At 38.6% G+C, this 19,295-nt stretch overlaps 2 protein-coding genes across 4 annotated transcripts; both read right to left on the bottom strand.

Moving 5' to 3' along the window:
* Positions 1 to 434: 434 nt before the first annotated feature.
* Positions 435 to 4,127, bottom strand: LOC104421051 (myb family transcription factor EFM). Of its 2 annotated transcripts, XR_001981646.2 has the most exons (6): positions 3,577 to 4,127; positions 3,410 to 3,486; positions 3,254 to 3,290; positions 3,035 to 3,140; positions 2,125 to 2,915; positions 435 to 616 (listed from the first exon to the last, which is right to left on the bottom strand). XR_001981646.2 is itself a non-coding variant. In XM_010032878.3 (5 exons), the coding sequence occupies exons 1-5, from the start codon at positions 3,887 to 3,889 to the stop codon at positions 2,234 to 2,236; spliced, it is 1,215 nt and encodes a 404-aa protein (XP_010031180.2). In that variant the 5' UTR covers positions 3,890 to 4,127; the 3' UTR covers positions 2,106 to 2,233. The 2 variants fall into 2 exon arrangements, 1 of the variants encoding a protein (XP_010031180.2); XM_010032878.3 differs by lacking the exon at positions 435 to 616 and having other exon boundaries at positions 2,106 to 2,915.
* Positions 4,128 to 11,730: 7,603 nt separating this feature from the next.
* Positions 11,731 to 18,088, bottom strand: LOC104421050. 2 transcript variants are annotated; one of them, XR_005547091.1, is made up of 5 exons: positions 17,443 to 18,088; positions 15,514 to 15,999; positions 13,468 to 13,959; positions 12,863 to 13,013; positions 11,731 to 12,080 (listed from the first exon to the last, which is right to left on the bottom strand). XR_005547091.1 is itself a non-coding variant. In XM_010032877.3 (4 exons), the coding sequence occupies exons 1-4, from the start codon at positions 17,980 to 17,982 to the stop codon at positions 12,933 to 12,935; spliced, it is 1,599 nt and encodes a 532-aa protein (XP_010031179.2). In that variant the 5' UTR covers positions 17,983 to 18,088; the 3' UTR covers positions 12,610 to 12,932. The 2 variants fall into 2 exon arrangements, 1 of the variants encoding a protein (XP_010031179.2); XM_010032877.3 differs by lacking the exon at positions 11,731 to 12,080 and having other exon boundaries at positions 12,610 to 13,013.
* Positions 18,089 to 19,295: the final 1,207 nt, after the last annotated feature.

Below are 19,295 nucleotides of genomic sequence, written 5' to 3'. Positions count from 1 at the left end.
AAGATCCTTCTCTCACCGATGTCGTGTGAGAACAATGGTGATTATGTATAGGCAAGGAATTTTTTGTATGCTTAAGCACTATGTAAACGGTATTTTGGTGAATTTATTTTCAACATAAACATTACAAGGTATTGCTTTTAGTGTTGTGTGAAATGAGGTGATATCATAGCGTCTACGAAAGATTAATGACTCGGCCTTGTGTGTGCACAAAGAGGATTTCATTCATTTTCTTTTGATAATCATGAACCATGGGCATGGACAGCCCAATAACTGAGAAGCTTATGAAACATCCTACAAGTCTCATAAATCAATTAAATTTATGCATTTTTCCTTATATGGATAGCCTTGATCCAAAACATATACTATATGGAACTGATGGGATTTGGATTAGACAACATCCGGTCCTTAAACTACAAATTCACTGATTCCCAAATCGACCGCGGCAACATTGGGATTGCGCGAAGGAGATTTGCATATGTAATTACACGCAGATTGGGGAGAACGTTTTCAGTTCGGATAAAGTCGCGAGGGGACAACAGAAAGAAGGCAAAACTTAATGAAGTGCTTGGTTTGACGGAAATCCGCCAAACATTTTCTCTCCCATTTGGAGATTTGCCTGGCAATAGGAAAAGAGAAGCTAATGAAGAAAATAGAAACTGAGGAAAACCATAGTTCAAAAACCAATTCAATCACCAACAGATGCGATTGGAGAAGTGCTATTTGATGCATCTCAAACATGCATTGTGCAGGGAAAGGCAACTATCTAGTATTAAGATTGTCCGGAAAAGCGGATCACTCAACATGCGCGAAAACCGATTTGGACACTACCTGACTCATTATACAAAAAAAGATTAATAACAAAGTACTCTATTATTTGCAAATTATCTTTTTTGATTTATCTAGGTTGAAGTCACACTCATAAAAAAGACAGAAACGATTATCCTTACAATATGTATAGTCCATAAATTGATTTTCATCGTTATGTTAATGTCACCACTATGAAAATGTGATAGTTTTTCCCTCATAGCCATTTATTAGATGTTAAATATGATCCACTTATTGAAAAGCCTTATCACATCATGTCATGTTATTTTGTGTACCCACTTAGTCGATTCATTTAAATATACCTATGCCTATAGTTCTAAAAAAAAAAAAAAATCTACATGATTATCATATCCTTATAAAAGTAGTTTCTACTAGTGTTTGTTTTGTTTAAACTAGCAGCAGTAGATTAAACAGATAAAAGAAAGCTTCTGGTAATCTCTAACAATTGATGATCGAATAAAGTTTGTTTGTTTTAGTAATGTTAAGTTATTTCTTAAAGTTCGACAACTTAAAAAAGTGATTTGAAAAGAGTTATTGTAGTATACACGCACTGTCATAAATAAGTATCAAGTCTGATGATATTTCGACGTGTGTGCATAAAAAAGTTAATCAAAACTCACACATGCATATTTGTCTAGGCGATTTTTCACGTAGCATGTAGATATACAGAATGCTAACTCTTTAAAATGCTTCTCAAGCTAAGTAATAGTATCTCAAGTTCATAGAAGACTACTAATTTCGATAAAAATTTCTCCTAATTCACTTCCTGTTTCTGTCATTAAATATATCTAATCTACCTAAGTAGTAAGCAGAGTTTCTCTTTTGGGTAGAAAGAAAGCACATAGCTGTGGCTCACATGAGGGCATGTATGCTGGTTAAACACCATGAAATGATGACAAAAAATGGCAAAGAAAATGAGCAAAAACAAAAGGAAAAAAAAAAAAAAAAAGACAAATTTAGGTTCCAGGAAAAGTGAGATGCTGTCTTTTACACTGACAGATTTGCAGAAACTAACACGATAGAAAACCCTTGTGTCTCTACGCAGTTCAAGAAGCAACTGCAGGCAAGATCAGATCTCAGTTTAACGTACTCCAGTTCAGCTCATTGTGATGAATTTTTATTCATTTTTTCTTGGTCGGTTCTCCTTTCTTAGACACCCCGCGACGCCCAAGGTATATGTGATAATTTTATGTCAGAAAGGCTTTATTGTTTAATCTCCGGGGGACCATTAAGATCAAGATAAAACACAGCCGAGCAAGAATAACAGACGAGACAAGATGACATGAAAACGGTAATTACCTTCTGTGGGGTTCCTACATGAAGATACTGCCCTATTCATGGATGTCCCAGTACTGATAAAGAATACTAGAGACGAGTAGCTCAAGATCTCACTCAGATATTGTCTCATTCACAAAGTCAGATCTAGAGTACTCGCATCCTGCTTCTTCAAATCCCCGCCACCATCACCGTTATCCTCCTTCAATCTGCTGAGCTTCGAGAACAATGAACGTGAAGAAGGAGACAGAGAAAGAGACAAATCGCTGTCGACCGCATTGTTGCCATTTTCCATATATTCCTTCTTGGGTCTCGCCACTCTCAGCGACAAGTCCAAGTCCACGACGGCATTTTGGTCCAAACCCTTCCTTTTCAAGACGCTTCTTGATCTCTCTTCTTGAACTGATGACAGCCCGCACGCATCGTCGAACAAACATGCTCTGGTCGCTTGTTCTCGTCTTCTGATGTCTTCGATCGTCCTTAGGAGATCAGGTTCCTTTGCCGTTGAGCTGGGTGTTGCAACTTGAGCTTGGCTTATTTTTTGCCAAGATTTATGAAGTGTTGATGATTTGGAGTGATCTTCTCGATAATGGTCGCAGGTAGCTGCGGTAGTGGTCGTAGCAGCTTCTCCATCAAAAGATGGATGACCCACATGGATAGGATCACGATTAGGCGGTCCAAATCTTTTGTTGATCCCACAATTAATATCTCCCGCTGCAGAAGCTACAATATGTCTAATCTTGAATCTTTCAAACACTGGTGAACCTGGGAGCTGATTAGGGTTGTGCATGCCTCTCCAAGAAGCATCCATGAACCTTCACAGTTTAACAGAAGGAGGCTTTGATCGGAACATAAAATTTCTCAAGAAATTCTTGTTCCTAAAAGAAAATACTTATTGAAGGGAGTACTTATTACTTGCAAAATTAATTAGTACCTTAAAGAAGAAGGCCTGTGGTTGAATGTTTGTAGGAGGGGAAGTTGGCTGAGATTGTAAACATGATGATCGCCGCCATCACCAAAAAAACCGTGGTCCTTTATAGCTGTCGGAGAGAAAGGGACCAAAAAGAGGTTTTGTTAGATTCATCTCTTCAGACCATAAACAATTGCAAACCCTAACGTTTTGTTACAGCAATCAAGAAAATTGAACAATCACCTTGATTGGGGTCGTCTGTCTTCTTGCTCCTATACATCTGAAGACACGAAAACATGAAAACTCACGACCTTAATTACAGGAAAATTGATGGTAGTTGATCCAGTACTTTAACGTGAAAAAGAAGAAAAATTAAAAGATCCAGCTGAAATTAATTACCTGAAGATGGCTCTTCACATGGGCGATGCTAAGGCCCTTGACGTTCATCAATTGAAGAACCAACTTAGGAGTTGCTCCTGAGCCAACCAAATAATAATTACAATTCTTCTTCCATGACCAAGAAAAATAGACGCAAACGAAAAAAATGAAACTACAAAAGTGCTCACTCTCATGTCCTCCAAGTCTTTCAACAGCATGAAGAAAGCAAAGATGGAGATCAGGTGTCCATCGAAGCCGAGGCATCTTCGAACGTACGTATTTGCGCACAGATCCACCAGCTTTGACCTTACTGCCGTCGTTCTTCCCGCTCTCGTCGACCGTGCTGTTGCTCGAGCTTCTTCGGCCATCTTTGAACATCTCCACCTCTTCCTCTTCTTCTTCTTCTTCTTCATAAGAATCTTCATCTTGTTCCTTCCTGTTCTTGTTACATGGGCTTGAGATGGTGAGCTGAGTACTCTCACCGCTCCTCATCTTTTTCATTTCTCTTTTTGAGGGGCCTTTTGGGTTTGTGTTCAGGAGATGACTCGATGGGTCTTATTCATTCTCTATTACCTCAGGCAAGAAACTCGAAAAGGAGATATATTCCTTTCTTAGAACACACAGAGAGAGAGAGAGAGAGAGAGAGAGAGAGAGAGAGAGAGAGATGAGAATTTGCAGAAATGGGTAGAGAGAAAATGTATGACAAATGAACCCTAGTCTTTGACATGTGGAAGAATATACCACTCTCCCTCTCTCTCTCTCTCTCTCTCTCTCTCTCTCTCTCGGTCTTTCTGATTTGATTAAATAAATAGCTTTTCTTTTCTTTTTTGTCCGATCGGCTTGAGTGGTGCAAGTTTTGGATGCATTTATGTATGAATGAGTCCATGCATGATGAGTGGTGGAGACACATGCATGAGAAAAGAACTTAGTTTCTCTATTTTCCTATGAAAGAGTCCATGCAACAATACTTTTTGTTTCTTTTTTTTGTTTATGAACGCATAAAATGGAAGAACTTCACATGCCATTTCTAGCCCAACACATTCAGCAAGGCATATGATAAAGTGATATTTGGAAGTACATGCCAATGCATCTATAGGTTTGTGTAACCTTTTTTACCGTATTAAAATCAGCTCATGTTTTTGGAATGAATTCATGTAATAAACTCTTGCTTTTCTTATCTCTCTAGATTATTCATAAAAAATACTTGTAAAAATGTTTTGTGCTAAATATTTCTGATTAGTCCAATTTCATTCGTAATGAGAAAAAGCTTTTAATTAGTTTTGTAACTGTATCAAGGGCAAAGGAAGAGAATCTCACACAATTTCAGTGCATACATGTTGAGATTTTTGTACTTAGTTTTGAATTTTGCACATATATCGCTTTTTGTTCCCTCACGTTAATCAACTCTCTCTTTTTCTCTCAAATAAAGGTATATTTGAAAGAAAATATAGAGGTGAATCCTTCACGCTCCATTAATTTCAATACTTCATAGTTCCAAAATATTTCATAGCAATATCTTAGCCAAAAATTGGTAATGTCATAAAGAAAGATCTATTAAATTTCAAAGATGAAAAAATACTTGAAATATTAGCTTCGAGACTAAGTGCATTCTACAAACTCCATCCAGTTATACGAGATTAGAAATATAAGATTAAAATAAATAAATAAATAAATAAAGTATTCGAGATATATATATATATATATACACGTATATATTCAGATACCCACAAAAAATCAACATCAACATATACTTCTTAGTTTGACCCACAAAAAATCAACATCGACATATACTTCTTAGTTGTTTGCAATTAAAAGAAGCGGAGACTTAACCTTTCTCCACGGCTGTATGTGTTAATCAATCACAAAATCGTAAATCAATAGGAAGTTCATACTAGATAACCATTTTTCTTTTTTTCTTTTTTCTTTTGGAGGATATCCACCAATTTTTCTTTTGACCGGAAAATAACATCCACTGTTCTAATAGTTGCATTTCAATCCTTCATAAATTACTTTTCGTTTGAAATTCATTCACTCAGAATCGTTTCGCCAAAATAATCCCAGTCTTCTTCTAAGCCTGTTGTCCATTAAACAATAACCCCATTGCTTCCCCTTTTAGTTTACAGGTTGCCCAGTTTACATTATCCAAGAGCTGTGCTCAGAAGAATCTGAGCACAACAGTGCCGTTATGCTAGCCAATCCCTTTCGAGAAGATCGGGATAAATTGGCGACAATCATTCAAAAAGGAAAGAAATTGCCAATCAAGTGTTCAAGAGGACCGAATTCCGTGATCATTAGGCCTAAGCCGAAGAGGGTTATCTTGGCACGGTCCTACTAAGCTTTTGCCCGCATTCTCGTCGAGAATCACGGATTTGTCATATCTGAAAGACTCCTCCTTGCCAGCATGCGCGAGGAAGCGTTCTTCATCGCTTGCGGCCATATAACTTGTAATCTCGGCAATCATCTTCGTTCTTTTTCTGGCACAAACGACGACCCGTCCATTACTCCATCCCCTTTTTGGCTACGACCTTTCGGAGGTTTCACGTGTAGAAAAACTTCTGGGGCGACGATAGTCAGCAGTGGCCCCTTTTTCATCGATTGACTATGGCGTCGCTCATCTTCTTTCGTCTGGTTTAACACCTCTTAACAAGTTCGCGATACTCGGGCTCGTGACATTCTGAGAGTATCAGGCAACCATTCCCATTTGTTTCGCTAAAAAGGAAAGTGCGACGAAATTTCCTAGATTTGTATATTTCGCGAATTTCAAACAGGAGTGCCGCACAGCAGAGACAACTTAGTCGAAAAGTGATGGGATACTTGGGTCCTAATTGTTATTTTGCAAAAAATGAATGATTTTGAAACACTTCTTAAAAGAAAAAAAAATGAATTAATTAGTTAATGAAAAATACTTTCATCATTGACAACTATTTATATCTAAAGATTTTCGTAAACAATAAAAATATATTTCGTTCATTCGTTTTTTGAGGTGAAACAAGTGATCATTTTAAAAAATATATTATTCAAATCATTCATTTTCCACTAAACGAATGGAGGAGCCTTAATCCTTGAGGTATATAATTTACCGAAACTTACTGATGAAAAGTAGGACTTGGCGAAATCAAATCGAGTAACCAGACAAGAGAGAACCAAAGGCTAAGCAATGAGTCATTTCAGATTGCTCAGTAGACAAATTCGCATCCGCAATTGATTACGTTTATTCTTTCTTTTTTAGAGGGACCATATTAAAGTTCAAGCCTCATCATCATTGCCCAATTACATTCTCCATCTCTAAGCGGCATCCAGCAACGTCACGAATATCCTTAATTTGGTGGCAGTGGTAGTTAATTGGAATCTCTCCTTCCAACCTTCTCGTCCAAAATCATCTCCACCACATGTATAATTATATAACTACGCATGATCATGATGTGGATTAAGGGAATTGAGCGTTCCAGCATGGTGTGCTTCAAACGGAGTTGTTAGCAGAGTCGCTTGATGTTGATGTCCAAAGAAAAATTAAAGTTGGAATCGATGGCGATGGAGTCCAAAGGGGGTTAACTAGCCACACTTAAAAATAATTATAAAAAGCAGTTGATTTTCGTACGTAGTAGCAACTAGCAAATATACTTCGGTGGTGAGCTTACAGGGGTTGATTATCTAACCTAGAATAGTCACTTTCATGTCTATTTCACTTTGAATTTTTGAGATCGAGCTAGATAAATTGCATTGTCGAGCTTATTTTCTAATGATTCACAAACAAACCCTCCCAGTGACTTTTTGACGTGATTACGATTGCCGAGAATTTTGAACAGAAGAACTCGAGGTAGAAGGGTCGGGAGAGCAAATCCCAAGCCAGGTATTTTTCTTGGTCGGAGAAGCTTAGGACATGTGGAGAAGTAATTCCTTGTGAATTCCCTTAATCCCGTTCACATGCAAAGCTATTCGATGATGGCGCTCACAAGTACTATGCTATCGGTAATTAGCTCAACTTCGATCGGACGAAGGACCCATCGAAACCAATCGCTAGCAAGCCCGAGTCTAAACGATTACAACCCGACCCGTGAATACGTTTCGAATATTATGGAGTCAGTTACTGGCCCGAAGAAAGGGAGAAAAGAGCACATGCGCCATAGAAAATGCGAGGGTTTTCTTCACCGTATGGGGGCAAGTCTGCAAGTGGTAGCTTTCGTCCTGGCTGGATCGCGGTAGCCTCTAGTCACGTCGCATGGAAGGCGCTGTTAAAGTCCGAGGAGCCTGTGATCCGCAATCAACTGTTCAATGACACGACAGACCGGACATCCCCACTTCAGTCAATGCATCATCGTCAGAGATCGAACCTAAGGAACATGGAAACAACCCTTTTGTTTTTCTTATTTTTTATTCGGCGGTCGCTTGAATCTATTTTGACCTTGAAAAAACGAGTGCGTCAGATCAGTGACACGGCCAATGGGATTGATGTCAAATGGGGCGCCTCCCGGGCGGGGCCCCGGCAACCGCGCATCGCGGTGATCTCTCCTCTCTGATCGGGCCAGAACTGAGAGAGAGGAGAGGCATCTTTGACCGACCATGGCTTAAAACTCCATGCTTGTTGCCATAGAAACGAAAGAGTGTATGCAGATGAAATGGAGAAATGGATAAAATGGAAAGAACGACGGAATGAAACGGGTCGTTTTCGGATCCTACGTATACGCGAATGTTGTGCCGGCCTGCTTGCCCGGATTCGGCGTGGGAGAATAGCAATTTGTCTAATGTCGATGAATGTTGTATCGAGAGAGGAAAAGAAAAAAAGAACATGAGAGGAGGAATAGTTAGGAGTGTTCTTGAAAATCGCCATAGATAAATAGGATGTTTTCATTAGTTATCATATCTCTCTTGATGGTGCATGTATTTCCTATAATGGTGCATATCCTTAATTAATATTTACTTTAGATAATTATCTAATAAAGTCTATCACGTAAGTTTCATTGAAAGGCGCGGAGAAATATATAGAAATTGCCCTTTTGCACTAGTCTTATTTTATTAGAAAATCCAATCCAAAATCTTAATTTGATAAGTGGAGAAAGAAAATATGAATAGCAAGAATATACAAACCCCATATCAAACAATGTGGGATATTTCAATATCCTCTCTCACATGTAAGCCATATAAGGAATGACATTTGAAATTTGAAAATTGAGCGGACGCACTTCTAGAATAAAACCGAGATAAAATCTGACTCTGATATCATGTTAAGAAATCCAATCCAAAAACTTAAATAAAAATACTATGTCAAAGAAAACGATATAGCTAGGAACATGCATTTCATTTCCCGTGGAATGCTTGTTTATTTTTCTACCTATTAGACCAACATTTCTGTTGGGATGCTTGTTTCATTTCAACGAGTGTACCAAATACTTAAATGAGAATGGAAAGTTTCAACGTTAGAATTTCATCCCTTTTCACTCTGACGTGTCAAACAAGTCATCGGAGGTCATTAATTTTGGGAATTCTCAAAACACAATAAGCATTGCATTCACACGATATCCAATAATAATGAGTTATTGACATAATGGATTATCTTCATTAGAAATTTCTTTACTTGTCAAATTTTTGATAGGGCTATCAGAATTCAACGACTTTCCTGCTCACTTTGGGAGATATACAGTTGACGAATGGGGAAATAGTTGCCAAGCTCATGTAAAACCAAAACTCAATTGGCAGTTTTCTCTCCAATACATGTCCCATTGCACAAAAACATGGCTTTTCCTGGACGTTAGTCTTCGATTTGGCCTCGAAATTTGACACATATATAACAATCTTCTCACCTAGTGGAACCCACATTAGGACAACAGACAATTGGGATCAACAGACAATTGGAGTCAACAGACAATTGGGTCAGTACAAAGGATGTATCTTAGCCATATTAAATGCAGCACTGGAAGTCTTTGTATGTATATATATGGCCAAAATCCAACTGATTTAATTGTTTGACTTCCTTGTCTTAAAAAGCTAATTTGGCTCTACCTAAACGACCCTCCCTCAGGTCTATTCATATTGGTCAAGATAACAGCTGGTTTACTGATAACTGGACCACACAAGCAAAAGCAAAAAAAAAAAAAAAAAAAGGAAAATTGAAACCACATTTTAAACGCTTGTCAGTGCACCGAAACCCATGTTGAAAAGAAACCTAATTGAAGCCATTACAAGAGTCACAATGCGAGAATTTTAGGATGCTTCATAGGTGTATCTAAACAAACTAGAGAAAAATTACCAAAAAAAAAAATTGCTAAATTTATTATACGAATATCAATTTGGTTCTAAACTATTCAATTTGACCAGTTTAACTCTAAATATTTTGAGAATTTGTCAATGTCATCATTTTGGCCAATTTTGTTTAGCAATCTCCGACATGGACGCCAACCGTCCGACTTAGCATAGTCGGCATTGATGTGAGCAATTTTTGCAATTTATTTAACTTTTTGCATTTTCCTTTTCTTTTTCCTATTTTTCTTCGTTGGTTACCAAGCCTCACGGGGGCTAACAAGGATGGCAACCCTCACCAAATTCGATAATGCCAACCCTCGTCAAAGGCCGGCAAGGGCGTCCCAGTCCTCACTTGTGGTTGGCGACCATAAGAGGAAAATAGGATAAAGGAAAAAACAAGAAAAGAAAAGGAAAAAATATAAAATTATAAAATAATTTCCAAAAATTGTTTACATTAGTGCCAGGCATTTCACATAAGACGGCTAGTGGTAATCAAACAACTACATCGGTGATTTTCGATCAGAAATTAATCGAAATGACTACATTGGCAATTATTAAAATGTTGATGACTAAATTAGCAAATTGAAAAGTTTAGAATTGAATTAACATATGTACAATAAGTTTAGGATTTTTTTTATAGGAATCCCAATCAAATTCACATTATGAAAAGAGTGATTATAATGGTGTCGTGGGTAATAGCTCCACCTTTGGACGATAAATTATCTCCGAGTTCATGCTCTCTTGACGATTTTATAAGGTCTACTTAGCTAATCGTATAGTTTTATTGAACAATTTTTTCTTGGACAGACATTTTGTGACTTCACAATAGTCAATCACATCCGGAGGAACTAGAAGCTAGATAGGTCCTATCTGAGTTTTTTTTTTTTTTTTTTTGTTCGTAGTCCTATCCAAGGTAAAAGCAAATATTTTTCATATCTTCCGCGACAACTCCTCGGAAGTTCGTGAACAAACCATTTTTCTACGAATTTCTTGGACCATAGAGTCCAGTTAAAAGAAGAGCCGTGACGCTCTGTTAGGAATGGCCACATGAATAGTTCACTCGATCCCGTGCGTGCCAAAAGGCCACGGTGAAAGCACCCTCACGATCACGTACGACCCTCGTCCCGGCTCGACCACCACTCGCGGTTCGAAAAGGGAATGGAGGAAAACGAGGCTCGGAGATGATCGTGACCAATCGAATCGGATTGAAACTCCATGCACATGACCGGAATTGACCCGTGCGAACAGCTTTCGAGTTGGCACTGCCCATCCCCAAACCTCGAGAAAGAGGAAGTTGATGGTGGCCATGCATTGAAAATTCCTCGAACGTGTGTCGACATCGCTGCTGCTGTTCATGAATTCATGTGCCGACTGTTTATTTACAGGTGAAACATGAAAAGAGAGCGCAACCTCCCCACACGGGCATCCCGAGAGATGGACCAGGCCGTTCAAGTAAACGTCTCCTTCGAAGAAATATTTCTTCTTCTCGCCCTAAAAAGGATATCGAAGCTATTTTCCGTCACCTATTTAATTGCATTTCAGGATGTAAACTCAAAAGCTATCAATCGAACCGGCTAAATTACGTTGCAAGAACAGCCCCAGGCTCAATTTTTCGACTTAATAAATTTCAGATCTAAATTGATCGAGCCCTGTTAGAAACTCAACTGAAAAAAAAAAAAAAATTAGATGCAAAAGAGAGAGACACACACACACACACACAGCACATCGACAGTGGAAGCCTTTCCTGAGTAAAATGGACTGGCTTCTGGGCAATCTAGCCTGTGAATCCAATTAAAAAAAGAGATGTGGACTGAGGTAGAGAGATTCACATCAAGGAACCAGTCTGTAAAGTCAACTCCTACCGGAGCCTCTTTGTTGTTTTCTCTTGCTGTGTGTGTATTTTTCGGGGTTTTATAATATCTACGAGTGTGTCATGAAAAGTATTGTTAATGCTGCATGAAATTACGTGAACCCTATTAATGCGGATCCGAATCCCCCTTGAGAATGAGGATGTCTGTCTCTTTCTCCATTCACCTAACCATCATTATCTTATCATGCATGATGCATCTGGCATGCCCCCCATGTTACATGACGCATCCAATCAATCTCCACATCATCATCATCATCATCATCACATTCACAATCATGCATGTTTCTTGATCCTTTTTCTCCTTACATCACTTGGACACTTTCAAACGTTTAAACAAAGCTTCACATCACAGAATAAACAACAGTTCCCTCGGATGTACCTTCTTTAGACACTTCAATTTTTACATCAATCAATTATTGGCGTTCCTCAGAATCGTCCAATCTGAAGAAAACACCAAGACGATGGTTCTTTGAAGTCTTATCGCCACTTCACCAAGCAACCACAAGCATTTGCAGGGAAAAAGCATCAATGAAGCACGGGTAACCAAAAGAGCCATCAAGTTATGGATATGATCAAGCTCCTCCCCTACAAAGCATCCCGAGTTTGATCGAATCCAAATCGAATACAAATCATACCAAAAGGGCTTTGAAAATTAGGTATTTAATTAAAGGGACACCATCTAAAGAACATCACTCACGGCAAGACATGTGCAAGTATGTCTTGCTCCAAAGATACTTGAAGAGTCCATGACTAATCACCCAAAAGCATATTTTGCCTCCGCTCCAAAGCATGTTTCTATGGCCCGCAAGACTGACCAGTTACCAGTCAGTATGCATATATAGGATTTCTCTGTAAGATGGCCACTCTTTATCACCCGCTAGGAATATGGATATTTCTTTTTTAATTTTAAAAATATTAGTAAGAAAAACATTTCAAGCGCTAGTCTAATATAGCCGTATCATCTTCTTTCCATCCGGAGAAGACAGGGAGTTAATATACGTTCTCAACAAATTCATATGATTTTCCAATAAGTTGAACTACCTCCCAAACCCAAGCGAAGGAAGAAAAAACAAATGACAATCCTTGATGGCTATCTGAAACATTGAGAAGAAAGTTCAGTAAATGGAAGACGTTTAAAGATGATGGTCAAATGTGATAACACTTGAAATTGATCCTCCACTCAACATGAGCAACATCTAGTAAAGCACAAGAAGCATCTGACTTATTCTTCCTCCATTCAAAGGTCACGAATACTGCTGGTCCAATTTCTCACTTTTGTTTTGAAATTACAAAAATGATGAACAATGCCGAAAACTGCAATGCATATAAAGCAGCACCATTTTCAGAGGAACAAATTGTTCAAATACCTGAATGATGGGTTTTACTTCTTTTCTGCTATGTAGACACTCATACATCAGGAAAGAAGTGCAAATTTAATCATGTAGAAGAAAAGCTAACTCGTAGCCCAGTCTTCCCTCGATCAAACTCATATTGCTTCAACACATAGCAGTAGTTAACCTGCAAAAACAAGAAAGAGAAAAAAGGAAAGAAAAAGTGAGCAAACTCTAAACTAGAATGATTAGCATGTGCAATTGAGAATTTGAGACGTGATCTAACACCGTCTAGCTAAATCACCCTCATTTTGGGTTTTCGGTTTTTTTCAGGTGCTTCAGCAAAGCATCTCAGCTGTCCAATGCATGAGATCAATATGTATTGAATGCTTTCTCCCAGAGATTCATTACGAATAATGCTCTGGGAGCATGGAACCCTCATTTTCATAGAACCAACAAAATCCTGAAGCATATTGCTAAAAAAAATGGTCTATCATTTTCTTTTCTAGATTTGCTATTAAGCACTGTCCAAGGACAATCATGTGTAACCCAAGACCACCCATGAAGAGAAATGTATGGATAAAATGTCTAGAAATTCTCAATTTATTATTCTTGAGGTACCAGTAAAAGAACAGACTGACCTCCACTCGCACGATACTCGTGGGCACAACAATTCCAGCTCCAACAGAGCTTCTGCAGGATTTTAGGAAATTCTGAAAGGAAAAGTTCCGAAACTCATTCTGTGTCAACTTGGCTAGGTTTCCAGCACATGCGAACACATGTCCATAGATTCCACTCTTTTGGCACCAACTGAATGGAAGATCAAAAGAAAGGTCAGCAAAAGTGGTAAGAGCAAGGTCACCACCAACATAATCCCTTTCAAGATCATCATTGCCAGTTTGCCTTCTTGGTTCAGTGGGGCCCATACCCCTAGTCCGAAACCCTAAAAGTGAAGTAGGACCTCCTAAAGAGTAAAATGGAGAGGTATTGCCACCCATGAAGAATCTTTCTGGCAACGGTGAAGGCTTTTGCAGAAATCCACATCCCCAGGGAAAGATAACTCCACTAGAGATTCCAACGTTGATAGCAGCATGATAAAATCCCAGAGGCAAAGCATAACGAAGATCGAGCTCCTGTAAAAAAAAGAAATGAGGTTTTTTAAGTAACATAAGGGAATAAAGACATAGTCATTCTTTATACAATACCTTGATCATTTGAGTACCAAGGTTAAATCCAGAGGAGTGGATGAGTAACAATTAGCACTAACTCAAATAGAGCAACGGCATCATAAACAAAAAAATTACGTATCTCTTGTTTTAGGTTTACAGAGATTATCACTTGGTGCATTTCTCACTTCCTGCATCAGTTTTAGGCCTCATATAAGAAAAGGATTAATCCTTAATCCATTCATAGGAAAGAAAACTAGTCGACGATAATTGCATGGACACAAAAGAGAGTAAACAGTCATTGCACCTCCGTCCCTCCCTTCCTCAAATTGACCCTCTTACAAATATATTTTATCCTTTTGGGATCAGACAATGCTAAGTAAGCATCCCCTACCACAGAGCGAGACATTAAGGAGATCTCACAAGACCTGAAAACCTAAAATCCCATAAACTAGATAAACCCAAGATGAATAGCAAGGGCACCACCATCACCAGATTCCAATATGTTAGATCAGAGAGCAAGAGATGAAGATTTTCATGCAAAAATTGACACGACAAACGAAGGACCTGAACAATGAAATCCTAAGAGCAACTCCCAAGAATCTGCCGATGTCGCACAACTATGAGGGACCCTATAATTATGCACAAATTGAGTTAACCATGAGGATCAGTTAGAACTTGGTATGGTCGGAATAACTTTTATTAGTTACTTCTTAATTTTTCCTTTTCTTTGTGCCAATGAAAATTTGACTTTATGTGATGTGCGATTGACATGTGGAGTCATTTAGGACTCTTTCCATAATTTTTAGCATATTTTCTGTTTTCCAATATTTTGCAGGAAAGCAAAACATAGTTCAAGAGATTCATGACAAATCTCTCCATAGACATGAGTCTTCATCTAATATTGTATATCTTGCAAAAGCATATGAGACTCGAGAGATCCACAGAATTTTGTCACCTCCACAATATCATTCTCAACTAGAAGCCAAGAAGTCTTATCAAGCATGGAGACTGAGCTTAACTAACAATGAGATTGATCAACTTGAGGGCCAAACTTCCTAAGTTTTATATAATGTATAACTTTGAAATGCAGGAGGTTTTAGCATATAATACTGCATTTCATTTCTCCTCTTGTTATAGCTTGTCTAGAATGGAGATGTTCCAGAAAGCAACATTTCAATTTCTCAAGAGGTCAAAAAAGGTCCAGGATTAAGCTGCAGTTCAATTGTATTGAGCACACAACAAACTCAGATAAGATGGCTCAGATAATTATTCCCAAATCCCCAACCAGACTTCCACTAAGAAATGATTTGGGCTCTTTAACGGACAAATGACAACAATTCGCAGTCAACCACAGCAACTGGACCACAACTCAAATATTTGGCAGTACAACAAAGTAGGTACTTTTAGGCACATTCCATGTATAGTCTTGTCAAGAAAGATCATAGACCATCAAATGCTTTAGTTGATGCATCTCAAATCAAGAGACATCAAAAATGAGAAATATGGGAGAATGCTGACCTGGCGGATAAAACGTGCACTTCGGGGATCAGGTGTAAGGCCACCAATTTGACTAGTAGAAAGAAAAGCATATCCTCGTGTTGGTCTGATGGGTGAGTTTCTCCTGTCAAACCTGAAAGAGTATTTTAAGGAAGAGATTAAACCATGTCCCAGCTGCCTCCTTATTGATCCAGCCGACATCTGGGAAGGATCTGTCAATGTACGCCATGTCAAGTTGTAAGCCAAGTCATGATTCCTTGTTGAAACTAGGCCAAGGGAAAGCCCTAATGATTGTTCATTGTATGAAGAGTACTTCAACCAGTCCTGGGATACCAAGAATACTCGTGCACTCAAAGGAGCTAACAAGCTTTTTATTCTAGGGATATAGACACCAGCACTTAGCTCGGATGTTTGATTCCATCCATATGCAAAAGAACCATCCCAAAGGTCACCATATCCAAGCAAGTTTTTGAGTTTCAAAACTCCTTCAAGCGTTGAAGATCTAGCCTATAAAAGCATCATTAGACAAGAATGAGCCACAGGCCAACAGTTCAGCAGGTCACAATTATTCAACTGTGATGATGAATCTCGAGAATCAAGGTAAAGAAGCAAGAGAAAATATTATTAAATATCCACTCAATATATTTCTTCCTCATTTGAGCATTCAACCAGCACGGGACTAATAAGCTGGAAAGAAAAGAGTGAGCAGTAAGCGCCAAAGCATAGTTGAAAGCATGTGTCATGTCGCACAGTGCATTAAAGGCATCCAAGTAGCAACAAGCATCGGTCTTTCCATTCAAATAGATGCTTGCAGGAAATGAATTTCACATGGATGATGACAAGCAATCGTAATATACAAGAGAATTACACAGTTGAGATAATTATCCTTGAGAAAAAGTTTGGACACAACAAAAATTCCAGTCTGCACACACTTGAACTGTCTAAATCAGAAGTTCAATTTAGCAGTCAGAGTAGAGTAAAGCTAATGAAGAGAGAGGTGTCGGTTCTTGCAGTTACTCAAAAGAAGGAGAATGCTTTATTGTTGCTTAGAGTTAAAGAAAGAGAGAGACTGGAACAGCTTGAGTTAACGATGGGAACAGTCCATCAATGGCAATTTTGCTCAACTTTTATAATTCGGCCAGTGACCTTAGGATGGCCCAGAAAAACCAGTAATTTTAGGGGAACATACCTAAACCTAAAGGATCAAAGAATTACTACTGTACGTATCTCTACAATGAAAACTGTCCAGAAAAAGAAAATTATCTGATTAGGCCATCTAAGTCAGCTCAATCCTAAAGTATATTCAGACAGTAGCTAGCAAATTTGTTCAAGCTATATCAAACTCACAACTAAGAGGAATGCAGCAGCGTGGCATAAGTAAGAAAGCTGCATTGATATTTTCATCATAATACACCACACAGAACTGGAAGGTAACCCGATAAACCCAGTTCGGCATCAGCAAAAATTCGGAAATTGCATCATTGCAATGTGCATTGACACTAATATAGTCACAAATTTTATAAAGTTCCTGTCTGTCAATTGTTGAACAACCTCCTCCTAGAGAAGGAAAAAAAAAGAGCTAAAAGATATCCAAGCCAACCCAATCTCCCCACGACTTCAATACAACAGCACAGCAGTGTGCGAAAATGCTAACGAGTAGGTGGCTGACTTCACCTGCTATGTCCAGAAATCCATGACCTTCACTCTCCCCACAACGAGAAATCGATAAACACCAGTCCAATAAACAGAACAACAGCGCTCGGGGATGACGAGAAATCCTAACACATTTTGAAGCTTCGATCAGGTTAATCCGAGCTCGCACCAGTGAGCACAATCCCATTGATTACGGCAGAGAACACAAAAGCCGACCGCTCCGGCCAGACATTCCGACACATTTACAGACAAAATGCGAAACCGAAACCAAAACCAAAAGCGAAAAGTAAAGATCACCTCCGGCTTAGTATAGTAACCAATTTCGCCGGACAGCGGGTTCGCGGCCTCGACGACGTTGACGACCACGTTCGCGGTGCCGGGCAACTCCTTGGGCCCCGAATCGAGCACGATGTTGACGGACTGGAAGATCCCCAGCTGCTGGAGCCTGAAATTCGCGACGCTCGCGGCCTGCAGCAGCTCCTGCAGCGACGCCGCCTTCTTCAGGTCCTCCAGCTCGGCCTCGATAACCCAATCCCTAGTCTTCGCGTTGCCCTTGATCAGGACGTCGTGCACCCGGATCGGGACGCTCTCCGACGAGAGCTTCTGCGAGAGGTTGTTGAGCCTCGCCCTGTGCGCCCGCAACCGGTCCTCCTGCGACCGGGGCGGCGGCGGCGGCGCGCGGCGCTCGAGCTCGTCGTCCTCGTCGCCGCCGCCGTCGTCGTCAGATTCGTCCATCTCGTCTTCTTCATCTTCTTCTTCGACCGGACGTTCGGGACGATACGCATCGTTAGGGGCTTGGGAGGCGGAGTCCGGTGAGTCGGAGTCGGGATTCGCCATTTGGGAGCGGAGCTCGAGGCGGAATGCGGCGGAGGAGCGGCGGAGGTAGGTGGTGATTTTGTTTTCTTCGGGCGACTGACCTCGAGCTAACCCAAGTCCTAGTGTCGTGCGCGCGGAGGTGGGGTCAAAAAGGTAAAAGAAAAAAACAAAAGGACCGGAACGAATAAAATCATAATAAAAGATTAATACCACAAAAAACCTTAGATTAATACATACAAATTTACCATCCATAAGTTTCCGTTAAATTTTATCATCAAATTATACCAGATTTTACCATCCGTTTATCACAGATATATCAATTAATTTAACTGAAATTAAATGAAAATAAATTAATCACAAATGTATAAATTTTTTATAGTCAAAAAATTAATTTGGATAAATTTATCGTAAATATATCAATTTTTTATCTTTGTGGTAAAAAATTAATCATATTAATCAGATTTTTACTAATATTAATCAAATCTCCTCCTTATTTTTCTAAAACCACCCATTTAGTATAAAGAAAGAAAATTACCCCTAATCATTTAATTAATTTTTAAAATGATGGACTCTAAATTTATTTTCACTTTCTCCCTCTCTTTTTGGTTTTTTTTTTTTTTCAATGTTTAGGGGATCCATGGGTCACACTATTTTCTTTTTACATTCTACCGTTGTTTATATGAGAGAGAGCTTTATCAAAGGGAGACTCTTTTAAAAAATCTAATTCTTTTCCGTTTTATTAAAAAATTTATGGATTAATCATAAATAAAAGTCTAAAGCAGTCTAAGCATCAATAACTTTTTAACACAATCAAATCTCTAGGAACATTTATTTTAATTCTTACCGAGCTCTTTCTTATCAATTATTTGTAGTGAGATGACCGAATAAAATGAAGAAAATCTCTCTTGAAAGATTTTTTGAAATTAAATTGTTATCACATTCCCCAATGCAGAGATTAAAAAGACGAAAATTAAATAAATGTAAATTATGCATGAAATAGCTAAATAAAATGACATTTACATTAATTGACTTTAGATCGATAAAAATTATGGATAAAAATTATGGAAAAAGAGGAGGTAATTACAACGCGAGAATAAGAATGGTGGCTTCTCTACCTCAAGTATTTTTAAGGAAACCAATTCCTTAAAAAATTAAAATAGGAAAGTCTTGAAATTCCATAAATATGAAATAGAAAAAAATATATATATATATATATATATATATATTATAGAAACAAATAACTCTAAAGTAAATTTAACATCGAAACATAGATAATCACAAGCAAAAAAAAAAGAAAAAGAAAAAAAATAATGTCATGAGAAAGATTTAGTAAA

This window comes from Eucalyptus grandis, chromosome 10 (genome assembly GCF_016545825.1).
Source record: "Eucalyptus grandis isolate ANBG69807.140 chromosome 10, ASM1654582v1, whole genome shotgun sequence".
NCBI lineage: Eukaryota > Viridiplantae > Streptophyta > Magnoliopsida > Myrtales > Myrtaceae > Eucalyptus > Eucalyptus grandis.
Note: the sequence above shows the minus strand (reverse complement) of the source record. Positions and strands in the feature narration are given on the sequence as shown.

Coding starts and splice junctions, on each gene's coding strand:
- LOC104421051 (XM_010032878.3), bottom strand. CDS start 3,889: ATGAAAAAGATGAGGAGCGGTGAGAGTACTCAGCTCACCATCTCAAGC. Junction 3,487..3,576: donor AAGACTTGGAGGACATGAGA/GTGAGCACTTTT, acceptor TGGTTGGCTCAG/GAGCAACTCCTAAGTTGGTT. Junction 3,141..3,253: donor GACAGACGACCCCAATCAAG/GTGATTGTTCAA, acceptor TCTCTCCGACAG/CTATAAAGGACCACGGTTTT.
- LOC104421050 (XM_010032877.3), bottom strand. CDS start 17,982: ATGGCGAATCCCGACTCCGACTCACCGGACTCCGCCTCCCAAGCCCCT. Junction 13,960..15,513: donor GTGCACGTTTTATCCGCCAG/GTCAGCATTCTC, acceptor TTTTTTTTACAG/GAGCTCGATCTTCGTTATGC. Junction 13,014..13,467: donor CGAGTATCGTGCGAGTGGAG/GTCAGTCTGTTC, acceptor TTGTTTTTGCAG/GTTAACTACTGCTATGTGTT.